The 16255-nt window shown below is 55.4% G+C and overlaps 1 protein-coding gene across 1 annotated transcript in view; it reads right to left on the reverse strand.

Annotated features, from left to right (window-relative positions):
• The window catches only part of NRG2 (neuregulin 2), a 56962-nt gene that overhangs the window by 16982 nt on the left and 23725 nt on the right, over positions 1 to 16255 (reverse strand). The window contains exons 4-5 of the mRNA XM_081826985.1: positions 7154 to 7274; positions 1175 to 1251 (exon numbers count right to left, since the gene is read on the reverse strand). Coding sequence (XP_081683111.1) covers positions 1175 to 1251; positions 7154 to 7274 — 198 coding nt within the window. The remainder of the gene's footprint in view (positions 1 to 1174; positions 1252 to 7153; positions 7275 to 16255) is intronic.

Genomic DNA, 16255 nt, shown 5'->3' on the forward strand with positions numbered 1-16255 from the left:
ATGCAAACCAGAAAGCTTCAGCCTCACAAGTCGAAGAAAGGAAGGGAATGAAGTTCTGGATGGGGACTGAGACCAGAGAGGGCCTAGAGAGACTCACCCATTATCCCTTGAATCCTCATTCCCTCTATCTTGTAGCAGGCAGCAAACCCCCCTCCCACCCTATCCTGGAGCCACAGAAGGGCCTCTGGTCTCTGGCCTCCACGGAAACCACTGCCCTGGGGCTTGTTCTCCATCAACCCCCCCTTCCCCACTCTCCCCCGTCACCCCAAATCAAAACCAGACAAACTCCGGCCAGACCCGGAGACAGGCTCCCCGAGAACTTGTTTCTCTCTCCAACACACCGGCCCACACGTGCACACGCTCGCTGCCGGGCCCCATCAGCACGTGGCCGCCTGAGACAGGCCTTAAAAGGCAGGTGAGGGCCCTGTCCCGGCTCCTCCCCGCTGCTGGCCGGGCTGCCCGGAGCGCGGCTGCAGCCGTCTGCAGAGCACGCGGTGATATTTGCGCCCAGCGCCCCGCAAAGAGGAAGAGGCGGGTGGGGTGGGGGTGGCAGGGGGCATATCCGTCTCCTCCAGACAGGCTTCCAGTGAGCCCTGAGGGCCGAGAGGAGCCCAGGACGACCACCACGCCCACCCCCTCCCCGGCCCCCTCGACGTCTCGCTAAGCAAGGCCCCAGCCCTCCCGCGTGGGGCAGGTTGTCAGTCACCAGGGAAGGAAAGAAATAGAAGAAAGAGACATACTGGAGAAGTTGACCATTGCGAACTGCTGACACCTGTCCCCGGTGTATCCCACAGGACACCTACCAAAAGAAAGAAAACCAGAAAGAGCGCGCCAGGATAGCGAGCCGCAGGCACAGCAACACCCCAGCACGGACTCCTGCCGCCGCCGGCTGGGTTCCTTGCCACCGTTAACGCTTTCACTGGCCTCGCCACTCTGCCCCTTACCTGCAGCCCTGCACTGGCAACCCAAGGATTAGGCCAAAAATGAAAAACAAAGCAAAACAAAAACAAAACAAAAGAACTAACAAACCAAAATACAAAAAAGGAAAAAAACAAAACAAAACAGCCGAAGATCAAAACAACCAACACCCCTGGCCCTAGGCCCTACGCTGGGGGGGACTGCACCCGGAAGCTTTCTAAGGAGCGGGGACTTGTGTTTGTATCTTCAAACATACTTTGCTTAGGATCTGGCATGTACAATCGCAAAGGCAGTTTCTCCAAACATCTCTGTCCGAAGAATCCGTTTGGACATCTGGAGAAGGAAAAGGGGAAAAATCACAGAACAAACTGGCATCATCCGCGAGGCTCAGGTTAGAAATCAAAGTGCACAGTGATGAATGAGAAAACCAAGTCGGGCGCGGGGTCACACTCATCGCTGCAGGGGGCTGGAGTCGGGGCTGGGGGGAGGGCTCAGAAATCTTCCAAATCTCTCTCATAGATGTTGCTCCGTGGGTGGTGGGGGGCGGGGGTGGGGTGGAGAGGAGGATGATTTAGGGAAAGTGGGGGGGGGGGGGAGACTGGGAACCTCATGCCTAATTATCCTGTGGTCGGTGAGACTTCCCTTCTGACCTGCCTGGGACCCCGTGAAGCTGGAACGGTAGCCCTTTGGAGCCAGGCAGGCAGGCAGGGTGCTGGGAGCCTTCCAGAAGACCAAGTTCTGGGAAGCCACTCCTTCCAGACCCTACCAACGGCTTCTCTCCAGGGCCCCGGGCAGGTTTTCTCATCCACGAAACAGCCCCCAGAAAGCTCAAAGGAGACCTCCGGAATGCTGTTTCTAGACTGTGTGCCCATGACAAAAGGGACCTTGGAGATGTTCCATCTGTTCTCTCAAAGAGGGTTCTGTGGCCAAATAAATTTAAGAAATCCATCCCCGGGTTTCCTTGTAGAGCTGCAGTGTGCGCTGGCATATGAAAGGCTAGGAAAAGTTTTGTAGGAGGAAAGAGCTGAATATTCCAGTATGTCCCAAATTTATTTGACTATGGAAGATGTTTTTTGAGGAACCCTTATGAACATGGTTTGGGGAAGGCTACCCTGAAGCACTACATATGCAAAAAAAAAAAAAAAAAAAAAAAGGCTTAGTGAGGAACAGGTGATGTGGAGAGGAGCTGGAATTTACAGCGTCTCAAAGCCGGCCAGCCGGGGCCAGGTGTGGGGCACCTGCCCTCACCTGGCAAGAACCACAATTGCGGGGGAGGGCCAAAGCAGGCTCCCCGAGGGCCCCGAAACCTCTTCCACTCGGGGGTCCCCTGGCTGCCTGGGCCGCCTGTCCTTTCCCCGTGACCTGCTCCTCCATCACTGTCTGGCTCTGGTGGGAGCGCGTCCTCCCCTGCTGGGTCCTGTGCAGCTGCTGAGCACCATCCCTGCTCCCTGTCTTTGTCCTCCCCCCGCGGTACACTGTCTTCTCTCTGGCTGCCACTCTACTCTCAAGTGAGTCCCTGTCCTGCAGATTTCTGGGACACATGCCCAGCCCTGTACTACCTTCTGAACCCCGGCAAGGCCAGATACCTAAGGGAAGCTTAAAGACAGGGCCAGACTGACCATCCCACCCCCATTCCCCTACTCAAAGATGGGTTTGGGCTGCCTCTTCCTTATTGGGAAATTAGGTAACTCCATCGCCAGTGTTCCCTCAATAATAGGTCAGGTGTTCCCCATGAATCAGTAAACCTCCTCAAGAGGTGAGTGTACTCGACCTCTGAGCATTCTTGTGTAGACCAACCATCAGCAACCCCTTGAGCTTATAGGGGATGGTTGCCGTTGGCTGTGATAGACACTCGCAGAACTCCTGTTGCCCAGTCTAGCCTGAGGGACTGGGAGTGGTTGGTGGGCTGCAGGCAGCTGGAGTTTCTCTGGCCTCAATGGCGTCTCCCGCAGGGGAGGCAGGAGGCTGGTCCTTGCAGGGCTGGTAGTAGATGTGTAGGAATGCCTGGCCAGTGCGTAGCCGTGGAGGGCTGGGAAGTGTGTCTGGAGAACGTGGCGGGAGGTGGGGGTTACAGTGGACTTGATGCACACTCATCCTGTTGAACAGGGTGGCTCAGAGAAGGAGGAGGCTACCACCTTGTCGGTACATCCTTCTCTGGTCTAAGCATCCCACCCGGGAAAATGCAGGCCATTGCTAAGGCTTCCCAACCAGCTCCAGTCAGGCTCGGCTCTCCTTCCTCAGCTCTCAGAGGCTGATGTCCACTTGGGGTGGGGGCTGGAGGGGAGAGGTGATTATTAAAGCAGCAGCACCTTTGGGGATGGAGAACAAAGACCCAGGAAGTTGCCAAAATGACTCTCAGAATCCTCAAAGGAATAGGAAAGAGATAGGTTTGGCTGTGTCCAATGTCTGAGATTAGCCCGGCTCTTGTGTGTGTTTCAGAGAGAGAGTGGGGTAGTGTAGGGGCAGGAGGGGGCAAAGGGGAAATTGATTCCCACTGCTGACAGTCAGGGATGCTGTCCCATGGCTCTTGGAGACCAGTGATAATAAGTAAGCACATCCCTGCATTGCTGATCCCACACCCAGCCTGGACTAACCGGACTGTAATCTCCTATCTTTCATGGCCGCTGAGTTGTACAACTCCAGGTGGCACCGTGGGTACGGTCTCTAACACGAACGTGCCCCCTGGAGTTGTGTGATCTGGTCCTAATCTTCCTATCCTGGGAAAGTGTCTTCCCCACTGGCTGAACAAAAGAGGGCGGTGGGGGATGGGCACCCCATACTGTTCTTTGGGTACTAGATCTTTCCAGCAGGCTCCTGGACTCTCCTTACTCCTGCTTGGCAAGAATGAGCCACGTCCAGGAGCCTGGGGCTTCCTGGGGACGATTCTGGGGGTGGGCCTACAGCCTTGCTACCCTGCGCTCAGGACCAGGTAGCGGGGTACGGGCTGCATAAACCTCTCAACCACGAGGGGGGGGGTCTGACTCCATGTGGGGAGCTGGCTGGTAGTGGGTAGGTTCCCACTGAAACGGGGAGTTTCAGGGGCCCAAGGGACAGATGAGAAGGAGCGGCAGGTCCTAGCTTTCTCAGCCCTCCCCCAAGTCCTCCACTGTGACTGTGGGAAGGTCTGTGCCCAGGGCTGGAGAAGAGCAGAGGTGAGACGGGGGCAGAGAGGAGAGCCCACGGGCTGTATCTGGGGTGACAGAGAGGTTGGGACTCTGCCTCCCCGTTTTCCCACCCACCTCCCGGGCCTCAGTTTCTCCTTTTGGTAGCCTGGGGATAATGCCATGTGTGCTGCCCTCACCCGGGGGAAGGGGAGGATGAAGGATGAGGGGGTGCCCCAGGCACTGGAGGGGGGTGGAGGGCCTCTGGCCTCATGAGGGGGGGGGGTGGAGACGTGGAGAGGATGAGCAGGCAGATGGGTATGGGATGGGAGAACCACCTGGACATGGGGTAGGGCAGGTGGGGGGATGAGCTTGATGGGAGAGGGAGGCATGCCGCTGGTATGTGCACAGGGCTGGAAAGAGTCTTGTTCTGTCATCATCCCCTGAACCAGTCCCCAAGAGTCACGCACCAACCGTGCTCCACAAAAACACGGAGAGAAGAGGAGAAAGCAGCGAGAAGAAGTGCAGAGGCCCCTGTCTGATGCAGACAGGGGACAGTCGCCTGGATTTGGACCCCCGTTTTCCAATCCCCCTAAGTTTTCTTTTTTAAAACAAAATTCAGTATCCGTGATACTGCTTATTTTGGCTCTGAATTCCAGAAAAACAGGAGGGATGGAGTGTGCCTGCTTCCCAACACTCCCTGCAGGGCTCAGAACCAATACACAACGACAAGTGTCAGAAAACCAGGAAGGAAAACTGATTTTTATAGAAACTGGAATGAAACTGACCAGTCTAGTTTCATTATCCAAGCTAAGCGGAAATGCAAAAAAATCAAAATAAAAAGTAAACAAACAGCACAAATGGTAAGACGTGAGTTCCATTTCCTAGATTCTTTCCTTTTTATTCCATTCAGGTGTCATCAGGAATCCCAAGAGGCCTGCCCCCCACTTCCCTCCCGGCTCGCCCGCCCCCAGAATGGCCTCTGGGTTCTGCCCTGCCCCCCTCCCCCCTGTCCTTCTCCAGCACAGCTCTGAGGACCTGCCCTCCTGAAAGTGATCCTCACCAGGGACGCCCCTCTCCCCTGAGGGCTCAGGGAGTCAGGGAAAGTTGGTTCCAGGAGCCCTGGCTGGGGCTGACCTAGGGCAGGTTAAAATGGGGAGGTCGTGGTTTGGGGTACCAACATCAAGTTCTAAGTAGTGAACCCCAGTTGCCCACAGGACACCATCTTCACAATGATTGAGGCTCCTGCCCTCTGTTTCTCTCAGCTTTAGCTGGGTGTGACTCAGAGGGTCCTAGGGGTACAGCCTTGCTGGCAGGACCCTGTGGGAACCCATATAGCTCATCACACCCCTTTCCACACTAAACACTAGCACTGGAGCTCTGGGCCCCCATGGCCTTCCTCGGCCCTGGCACCTCTCCTGGGTGGCTGAAACCTTCCCTGCCTGGAGCCAGGGCTGATCTCAGTGATGCTGCTAGATTCCTTCAAGGTTCCAGGGTCCGAGGGACTAGGGAAGAGGAAAGGCCTGGTGTGTGTGTGTGTATGTGTCGGGGAGTAAAAGAAGAGGGGCGTACAGGGCTGGGGGATGTCTGTGAGGTATATCAGAACCCTTACGAGTTTCTATAGATCTCCTGCAGAGAGCTCAGAGTGTTTTCACAGCTAGAATGTTCCCCAGGGTCTGTTGCATGAATGTGGCAGCCTCCTAGAGGCAGAAGGGGAAAGATGAGGGGCTGAGTCCAGGCTGAGAAGTTCCCTGTGGGACCTGCTGTTGCTGCTGGGACAGTCCCCGGAAATTCAGGATGGGGGAGGCCAGTAAGGGGATGGCAGCAGGCGAAGGGTGGGGCTGGGGGGAAGCCAGCAAAGGAGGCCAGATCTGCTTGGCAGTCCGGCCCACCCAGCGCAGCACTGAGGGGAGAGTGTCAAGGAGGCACCCTCATTATCACCTTGTGAGGTGGGGGGTCCTGGGCTAAGGCTGTAGTCAATGGGGAGATGCAGCTTTGGAGCTGGAGTCCAGAGGCAGGAGAGCTGAGAAGTGCTGAATCTGACCTTGTCTGTGGGGAGGGCAAATGCCGCTCTCTGATTTCCCCCCGTACTCTGGTGGCCTCTGCCCAGATGCCATGGGAATGGGGCAACTGTGGCACCTCGCCAGGGTCCTAGGCTTGGGGTGCTTTGAAAACCCAAAGTTGTGAACTAGTGCCCCCTCCCCCCCCCCGCCTCGATCTGGCCAGAACCTGCGCTGCTCTCATCTCCGGCTCCTCATTCACAACTGTGGGCCCGGCTGCGTGAATAGGACCCAGCTGGACCTGCACAAGCCCTGGACTGCTGTGTTCCCGTCTGCCCTGTTGGCTAAGGGGAGCGGGATGGAGATCCTGCTGGGGAGCCCTACCTGGCTGGAGGTAGAGGGGCCCCAGCTCGAGCTTCTCCTCAACCCTGACCTCCCCCATTGGGCCACACCCAGAGCCGTATCCTCACTGGTGTCCTTTCACTCCACAGAGGGGGGCTGGGGTCGGAAATGGAACAAGCAGCACCCAGGGCATAGCTGGACACTGGGCAGGGGGAGCGGCTAGGTCTCGAGGTGAGCACTGGATGCAGAGTCCTTGTCTCCCCTCAAGGCTAGGAGAGCAGACCCTTCACTACCAAGGGCACTGGGAGTTGTGCTTTGCCTGACCCTGCCAAGCTCTTCACTGCTGGGGAAGGCACACCCTGGGAAATGTTCATCAGAACACAGTTTGGAGAGTTGCTGAGAGATGGGGGGGAGACGGGGGGGGGGGGAAGAGAGAGCACAGGAGGGGAGAGAGAGAGAGCGCAGGAGGGGGAGAGAGAGAGAGAACCCAGTGCCTAGGGCATAGACTGGCATCCCCATCTCCCTAATAGGTGTTAGTGAAAGGGTGGACACTGGGAGGTGGGGTGGGTTGGGGCCTGAGGAACTGGCACTGCAGAAGCCCCAAGCTCTTGAGGGTCGACAGCTCCCTCGATGCCCAGAAAGGGCTAGGGAGAGGGGCAAACCTCCCTGTCTACACCCCCTGGGGACCCCGTGTCCGTGGCTTGAAGCGCACGTTTCCTAGAGCCCTCGGCTTCTGCCCCAGCCTCTCTCACCCTACTCTCGCCCCTCGGCCCGCCCCCAGCAGTCACTTACTTGCAGGAGAGCTGGTTGATGCCCTCGATGTAGTAGCAGACCCCTCCATTGACACAATAGGACTTGGCCGTCTCGTTGCACTTCCGGGCGTGCCCCGACCAGGATGACAGAGTGGTACTCACTGGAGGTATGAGAGACACGTGCCAGTGACCCACTGAGACCACCTCTGGGCCCCAGGAACCACCTCTTTGCTGGCCCTTCGTGGCCCATCTCAGAGCTGGAAGATCAGGAACCGCAGGAATAACTTGAGAGGGAAGGTCTGGCGGTTCCTCCCAGTCACCACCAGCAAGGCAAAGGGGAGGCCACCAGGAGCTCTGGCCGTTTGCCCAGTGCCACCCTGCACCTGTACTCCGGGCCGAAGTACCCAAACCTCCAAAGGCCCCGACGATTTCCTCTGTTTGGGAGGAGATGAGAAGCTAGCGGGAAATACTCCTTCTACTGGAATAAGAGCCCACTTCATTCCTGCCTTTCTGGGGGCTCCACCATAGGTAGATGAGACATGCGGTCTTTCGTGGGGTGCAGGGAGGAGACCTCTACATCCATCTGCACTGCTTGGGATCTCAAGGTGGCCAGGAGGTGGCTGGAAGGGAGCTGGGCTTGGAGGGGAATGGCCCCTTCTGGAGACTCGTTCTCTAAGATCTCAAGAGACATGAGGAGAATCTTAGCTCCCACGTCTTCCTCCCTTGTCAGAGGGGACAAGCCTCTCAGGACTGCTACAAAGGCCACTATGCCCCTCTCCATAAGCACCCAGGGTTTTCTTTGCCTCTGCCCCCATCAGGCAGCCCCATCCTCCCCCACTCAGGCAGCTGCTGTGTCTGAAGGGAGCCTCCAGGCCGCGACGGCCCAGGCTATAAACCCTGGAGGTCAGGTTGCTGGAGAGGAGGTGGGCTGGGGAGAGGCCTGCAGGGTGGCCGGGACGTGGACACTGGGTGAGCGTGAGACGGGGCTTTTAGGCTGCCAACCCAGACCGCCCATCTGATGGCTCAGATTCATTTGCTAAATGAAAATAACTTGAGTTATTTTCCAGAAGCCTGGTTTCAAGGGAAAAGTCTTGCCCCCAGTGCTGGTTTTCCTCTGTTAGCTAATGCCCGAGGCCACGTATCCAGACTGGGTTGCACCTCAGCCTCTGGGGCTCCTAGCATCTCTTGCTCCTACTCAGCAGCGGCCTCCTGCCTGAGGTGGCCCACCCTACCTCGGCTGCTCCTGTCTCCTTAGGGGTACCGAGTCCCTCCCCGCCCCCTCCCCGTGGTGATGGGGTTGAGAGGAGGAGGAGGAGGAGGAGGAGGGCAGGCACTTGGCGCCCTCAGTGTTTAGACATGTGGGAGACAGATGGAGCGCGGGGACTGGGAGTATATACACAGCTCTGCCTCTGTATATGTCTGAGGAGCTCGCTGATAAAACCCGGCGGGCAGGGCCAGCTCCCACCTTCCCCTCCACACCGTGCCTGTGGCCGCTCTGGCCCCCCCGAGCCCCACCCCTGCGGAGGTCTCCTCCCACACACACCACCACACTCAGCTGGGACAGGAGGCCTCTGCTGGTCGCTGCCCACTCTGGGTCAGGGAGACCCAGGGAACCAAGAAAGGGACAGAGAAGAGAAATAGCTGAGGTGACCCTGCCTGCGAGTTGCAAAATCCGTTGCTCTGGAGGACACCAGAGGTTGCCCTGCCCTTCGGTTACGTTGCCAAGGAGGAGTGAAGGAAAGGGGCAGGGGAATGCCTGGCTAGAGTCAGTGTGTGTTGTGACAAGGCCGCAGGGCTCCTGACACCTGGTTGAGCATTCTCACCAGCCAGCTAGACCCCCGTGGAAGAACATGTCAGCGCCAAGGCTTGACATGAGCAGGCGAATGCAGATACGATGTGGACCACAGGCTTGGGTCCTCTCGTGGGTGTTGGCTAAGGCAGAGAAGTCTCGGCTTGTGGACCACAGGCTTGATTACCTCTGTGGCCGTGGGTGGCAGAGACTGCCCATAGCTACGCTGAGTGAGCAGTAGACAGCAGGGAGGATGGTGGCCGGGGCCACAGCCGTATACTTGGGCCTGTCCACATGTATGTCTGTGCTCATGGAGGCCTTGGGAGGCAGACGATGGCTCCTGAAGGAAGATGGGGCCTCAGCTGGGATGCATGGCCTGCGCTGGACTCCCCCCAAGGCAGCATGGTCTATGCTCCTTTGTCAGCATATCCGTCTTTCTTCACTGTGTCCGCCCACGTTTGGGGAAGTAAAGGTGACATCTATACTCCAAGTTGGAGAGTCTGGCTGCTCCCTTGACCCCCCAACTGGGATGACCCCTAGTCTCCCCAAATGGGGCTTCTGATCATCTGCCAGGCCACTTGCTTCCCCAGGCTTACTCATCCCACTGACTGAGCAGCATAGACCAAAGACCAAAGATGCTGGGACCAAAGCATCTTTCATTTCTTCTCCCCCTTTGTTTTCCCCATCCATCCATCTCCGAGGCTGTCTGTCTACCTGTTCACAAGGCTCCGGCCACATGTCTCCACCACTTCCCAGCCCAGGCCTCCACGGTCTCTTTCTTGGATGACCGCAACAGCCTCCTCACTGGTCTTTCTGCCCTCACTCTTGCCTTCATTTCTCACCTTTTTGCCTTCCTGCTGTTAAAGTGGTCTTTAAAATAGGTAAAAGTGATCAATCACTTCCATTTTCAAAATCCTCCAATGGCTTCCACTTTCCCTCAGCATAAAGGCCCCCAACTCCTCTCCCACGTCATGTCCTGTCCCTCTCTTGAAGTATCTTCTGGGGTGAAGATAAAAAATATCTTCAGACTGTACTGGCTTAGTCCAGCTCCTCTAACAAGCTAGGGGTCTTCCTGTCCAGGACTTCCAAAATACCAGTGTGTCAGAGAGGCTGCCCGGGCTCCTCCCTTTCTCTATCTCTTAGCTGCATACACTTGTACTTAAAGTCCTTATTCTAACATGATTAAATGCCAAGCTCCTCCACCAGCATGTAAGCTCCATCTAGGCGGGGTCCATGTCTGTCTCGTTCACCAATGAACTCCAGTGTTTAGAGTAGCGTGTGACCCGTAACAGGTGCCTAACAAGGATTTACAGATATCTGTCAGGAGCAAATGAACATCTGATTTTTCGGAGTAAGGTGCCTTCTACCATCCAGGAGCTTGTCTGGTCAACTTGGCCTGATGATAACTTTTCCACAGACTAAAGCATTGTCTCCTATTACACGCAGATCTTCCCAGAAGGTCATCGGGGAAATGCAAATCAAAACCACAGTGAGATGCCGCTTCACACCCCCCTTGGATGGCTATAATAAAAAAGATGGACCAGAACCAGGGGGGTGGTGAAGATGTGGAGAATTTGGAATCCCTATACCTTGCTGGGGGACATATAAAATGGTGCAGCCACTTTGGAATACAGTCTGGTAGCTCCTCAAAAAATTAAACTGAGTTACCATATGGCCAGGGAATTCCACTTCTAGGTATATACCCAAGAGAACTGGACCCCTGTGTGCGCACCAAAACTTGTTCTGCATGTTACAGCAGCATTATTCATGAGAGCCCAGATGGGGAAAAACTTGGATGACCCAACAACCCAAATCACTGACTGGGATAAACAAAATGTGGAGTAGCCATGTAATGGAGTATCATGCAGCCACGAAAAGGAAAGAAGTACTGGTATGTGCTACAGTATGGATGAACCTCAAAACCATTATGGTAAGTGGAAGAAAGCAGTCCTCAAAGGCCACATACTGTATGACTCTAATTATATGAAAAGTCCAGAATAGGTAAATCCATAGGAGCAGAAAATAGATTTGTGGTTGCCAGAAGCAGAGGGGTGGGGGCATGGGGAGTGAATGCTAACGGGCATGGGGTTTCTTTTTGAGGTGATGAAAGTGTTTTGGAATTAGTGGTGATGGTTGTTCAACCTTGTGAATATACTAAGAGCCACTGAATTATATACTTTAAAAAGGGTGAATTTTGGGGCACCTGGGTGGCTCAGTCAGTTAAGCGGCTGCCTTCGGCTCAGGTCATGATCCTGGGGTCCTGGGATCGAGCCCCACGTCTGGCTCCCTGCTCAGCAGAGAGCCTGCTTCTCCCTCTCCCTCTGCCTGCCACTCTGCCTACTTGTGCTCTCTCTTTCTCTGTCAAATAAATTAAAAAAATCTTAAAAAAAAAAAAGGGTGAATTTTATGGTCTGTAAGTTATACCTCAAAAATTTTTGATTTTCCCCGGGGGGCGTCTGGGGGGCTCAGTCAGTTGAGCGTCTGCTTTTGGTTCAGGTCATGATCCCAGGTCCTGGGATCAAGTCCAGCGACGGGCTCCCTGCTCAGTGGGGAGTCTGCTTCTCCCTCTCCCTCTGCCCCTCTCCCCACTCGTGCTCTCTCTCGCTATCTCTGTCACTCTCAAATAAATAAAATCTTAAAAGTGCCTGGAAGAACGGCTAACATCAAAAACATAAGGAACAGCATGTGTTGGTGAGGTTGGGGAGAAAAAAGGACCCTAATGCACTGTCGGTGGGAATGTAAACAGGGGCAGCTGCTGTGGAAAATAGTATGAAAATATTAAAAATAGAATTACCATATGATCCAGTAATTCCACTACTGGGTATTTACCCAAAGAATATGAAAACACTAATTCAAAAAGATATGTGCACCCCTATGTTTATTGTAGCAGCATTTACAATAGCCAAAATTGGAAGCAGCCCACGTATCCATCCATAGATGAATGGATAAAGAAGATGGGATATAGAATGGAATATTACTCAGCCATAAAAAAGAATGAAATCTTGTTATTTGCAACGTAGATGGATCTAGAGGGTACAAAGCTAAGTGAAATAATACAATCAGAGAAAGACAAATGCCATATGATTTCACTCCTATGTGGAATTTAAGGAACAAAACAAAGGAACAAAGAAAAAGACAAAAAACCCAGAAGTCTCTTAACTCTAGAGAACAAACTGATGGTGACCAGAGGGGAGGTGGGTGGGGGGATGGGTGAAATAGGTGATGGGGATGAGAAGTATATTTGTGGTGAGCACAGGGTAAGGTACAGAATGGCTGAATCCCTCTATTGTACACCTGAAACTGATATAATGCATGTAAATTACATTGGAATTAAAATTAAAAATGCCTGGAAGGGTAAACCCAGGAGGCCTCCCCCAGCCATCAGCGTCTTGATGGGCGTGAGCTTTCGGAGGCTCTGAGGGAAGGGCCAGGAGACACTCTCCCTGCTGCTGACTGCGGCAATTCCTCTCCACTGCTCATGGGGGAACCTCCACTTACCTTTTCGGGCCCCGATCAAGTGATCTCCCTTCATCAAAGCTCCCACCCACCTGCCCAGGATGCCCCCTTTCCTGTGGGTAAAGTTGCCTTTCCTCTTTCATGTGTTAGGACAGGCAGATGCTTTCAGTTTGGGTTTTGGCGTCCTGCCCGGAACTTTGAGGGACTTCGCCGGGAGCCAAAGCTATGACTCCCCAGAGCTCTGAACCTGGTCCTTCTGAGTAAGGCCTTGCTGAATAGGTGAGCGAGAGAGCAGGTGTGTGTGTGTGTGTGTGTGTACAGGGAACCTTTCTAAGCCCCCAGGTGAGGGACAGGCCCAGAAGCCTCTGCAGGGCTTCCGCGGTCCTGTGACTCCCCAGGTCAAATCTGCGTCCGCTCTGGGGCGGAGCGAAGCCCAGCTGGACATCCTGGGACTGGGACAGCCACCTCAGGACGTTCCCAAGTTCTCTTTCAGTTGGGGATGAGGCAGCTGGTTTCTCGAACTCCGAGGTGGGCTGGACCAAGCTGATTGTTTTATTAAAAGCCCCACAAATGTCCTGCTGACTCCTCCTCCTCCCAGGCAACCAGGGAGGCGGTGTCTTGTGAGCTGGCAGAACTGTGACTGTAAGCAGGGTCTGCTCCGATTCGGGGAAGGAGCCTCAAGCTCCGTGGCAACAGAGCCCAAGCAGGCCGCCAGGGTCCCAGCGATGCCCCTGGCACGGCCACTGCTCCCTGCGCCCTCCCATGCCCTCTTCTGGTCACCCCACCGCTGTGGCCCTGGCTTCCCTGGGGCCTGGGCGGGCCAAGCCAACCCACCTTGGGATGAGTCACAGGGGGCAGGCACAGCTCCCCGCTACCCGCCCTCCACCTCCGCCCCAGGGTGTGGTTGCTGCAGGTCTTCTGGGCTCCATGGGTAAACAAGGAGCCTGGGCATCTCTGCCTGTGGAAACGGCGCCCCCACAGGGGCCCTGTTCGTCACCCCATGTCAAGGGTAGGGGCCTGCCATGGACTGAACAGGGCAAGGAAGAGGTGGGGTGAGTGTGTGAGTGTGTGAGTGTGTGTGTGTGTGTGTGGTGGGGGCTATGTGCACAGGATGTCCGTCCCAATACCAAACTCAGAATCTTCAGATTTTACGGGGAAAGAGTCTAGAGATCATCCGGCTCAGTCTCAGCTGGGGAAATGGAAGACAAGTGATGTGGAGTAAGTCTCCCAGGCTCGCAGAGCTCGGAAGAGACCAAAGCTCGGGACTCTGTGTGGCTCAGGCCAGCTGCTCTCATGCTGGGCTGGAGGGCAGAGAGGCAAGGAGCCCTTGGGGCAGCCCCCCGGTCCCTAACCGATCAGAACAGGGGCTGCTGAGTGCGGACAGGAGCTCCTGTGGGGCACGGGGATCTTCCAATGGTCTCCAGCCTCAGGCCCCAAGGCCAGCACCGCAGCGAGGCTGCTACTGTGGTTTTCTGCATGGCAGCCCTGCCCTCTTCCTCTGCTGACAGCACCCCTCTAGGAAAGCCCCCCCACCACCCCGTGTAGTTCGGGCAGGGCCATCCCTCACTGGACTCTGCCTCTCTATCCCCTTGGCACGCTCACAAGCCTGGCAAGGATACCACCCCTATCCCCTGAGGCCAGTGACTGGGCCAAGCGGGGCACATGAACTAAGCAGGACCCACTGGCACCCATCCTTGGGGTCATGTGAAGGATGCAGAGGAGAGCTGTCTGTGTTCCCTGGGTGGGAGGCCGGGATGATGTGAAACCTGGAGCTGTCTGAGGCCATGGTCTCTTCTTCCCTATCTGTTCCCCAAACATGGGAGAAGCCCATTTTACAGAAGGAGAGAACGAGTACAACACACCGTGGGAGAGGGCATCCTGAACGCTATTTGAGTACTTGGACTCTGTCGTGTCTGAGCCCGGTTCTACCTCTGGATTTCTCAGTTTTATAAACCAATAAGTACGTTCCTTAAGTAGTTTTAAGTTGGGTTCTTGTTGGGTATTTTTTTAAAATTATTTATTTATTTAAGTGATCTCTACACCCAACAAGCTCACGACCCTGAGATCAAGAGTTGCATGCTCCACCGACTGAGCCGGCCAGGTGCCCCTCCTACCCGTTCTAACCAAGAAAATCTTGAACAAAACAAGAAACGTCAAGTCCAAAATGGATTTAAGAATGTCTGCCCATTATGGCTAGAGGTAATGGGTGCTGGACACCTAGCATGGTCCATTTTCCTGGGCTTGGGACAGGTGGGGAGGAGCGGTGGTGGTGGGGGGCACGTACCCCCCCCCGGGGCCTGTGGGAGTCGGTAAAGGCCTTGGAGCAGGTTATAAGTCCTTTTCTATATTATTTACCAGGCGCTGACTATGAGCCAGACACTGTGTTAGGCCCTGAGCGAGAGCGGCAGTCAGGCGAGACCTAGCCCCACGGAGCTCACGGTCTCCGTGTTCGCTACCTACTTTTACATGGTCTAGATCTCTCCTTAACCATCAGTTAGACGTGCAGCAGAATATTTAACCTCTTTGAGCTTCAGTCTCATAAATTATGAGCTACACCATGGGTTTGTCAGAGCTCAAGAGATCGTATAGAAGGGGGCACGGAGCAAGCTCTCAGTAAACAGTAGCTCTCCTTGTAACTCCTGGGGAGAGGGCACCATCCCCGCTCTCCCCACTCCTGGCTCACAATTCCACCTGGGAGCAGGACCTGAGCTGGGAATGACACTGTGGTGGGAGGGAGGGGTCGGGGCGGACCGTAGCCTGGGAGAGATAGCACGAGAGGAAGAATAAGAACAGGAAAGATCGTTAGGGCCAGGTTGGTGGGTTCTAGGCTGTGGGACAAAGTTCTTGTTCTGTGGCACCACGGAGTGGGGGCATGACAAGACGAAAGCATCTTAAGAGGCCATTGCTCTGGTTTAGGTGAATAGGGCTGAAACCTGGGCCGGGTTGCCTCTGAGGTAGGGTTGGAGTGGGAGGTACAGATGTGAGAAAGATCCAGAAAGAAGACAGACCAGGACTTGGAGGCTTGGACCTTTAAGATACAGCGGCGAGGGAGGCGAGAAGCCTGAGGGGCTGGGAGAACACAGAGAGCCCCTCACGGCACGGGACAGACCGGGTCTGCACCAGGCTTTCCTCTGAGGGTCCCGGGGCAGGGAACGTTCCACATTCTCTTTAGATAATGCTGGATTTTGGGAGTCCTGGAGGGCTGCCTCGTACAGGCAGGCGAAGGCAGCTGCAGGATTAGATTGACAGGGGCAGGACTGGAAGTGAACCCAAAGAACCAGGTAGCCGAATGGTATGCTCAGTGTGTGGGTGTTGGGAGGGGGAGAGCGATCTGTGGGATTTGGAGTTCCCGGGCTAGAGTGGAAGTGTGCGGCCTGAGGACAGGCAGCTCTGGCCACTTTCCAGCCAAGGGAAAGCAGGCTGCCTGGGTGCCGACACTGGACTGCCACGGGGGAGGTGGGAAGCTAAGGGTGCCGTGGCGGCCGTGGGCTTCTGACCTTGCATGTGTTTAAGGGAAAGGCCCACCTGTGGGAGAAGGGTCTGCTGCCCGCAGGAGCCAACACAGCCCAGCCTCCTGGCCGTGGCCCCCGGGGAGACGGGCTGCCTGAACCTGGGGGCCCGGCAAAGCAACAGGCAGTCAGCTCCCACACGCCCAGGGCCTGCCTCTCCCTGGAGCCCCGCTCTTGGCAGCCCAGCCTCCCATAATTGCCTTCTAAAAATATCCTTCCCCTACCCCCACCTCCTGATTTCAAAATGTTTAGTTTTCAGGATATTTAAAATGAGAGCTGGCGGCTCTTCCAGGCCCAGATAACAAAGCTAAACATTTATGCTTCAACTGCATTTCTCTGAATCGGCCCAGATCCTGGGGCTTGATATGGCAGCAGCAGGAGGGAGGGG

The sequence above is a fragment of the Leptonychotes weddellii genome, chromosome 7 (genome assembly GCF_054177405.1).
Source record: "Leptonychotes weddellii isolate Sample4059 chromosome 7, ASM5417740v2, whole genome shotgun sequence".
NCBI classification, from domain to species: domain Eukaryota; kingdom Metazoa; phylum Chordata; class Mammalia; order Carnivora; family Phocidae; genus Leptonychotes; species Leptonychotes weddellii.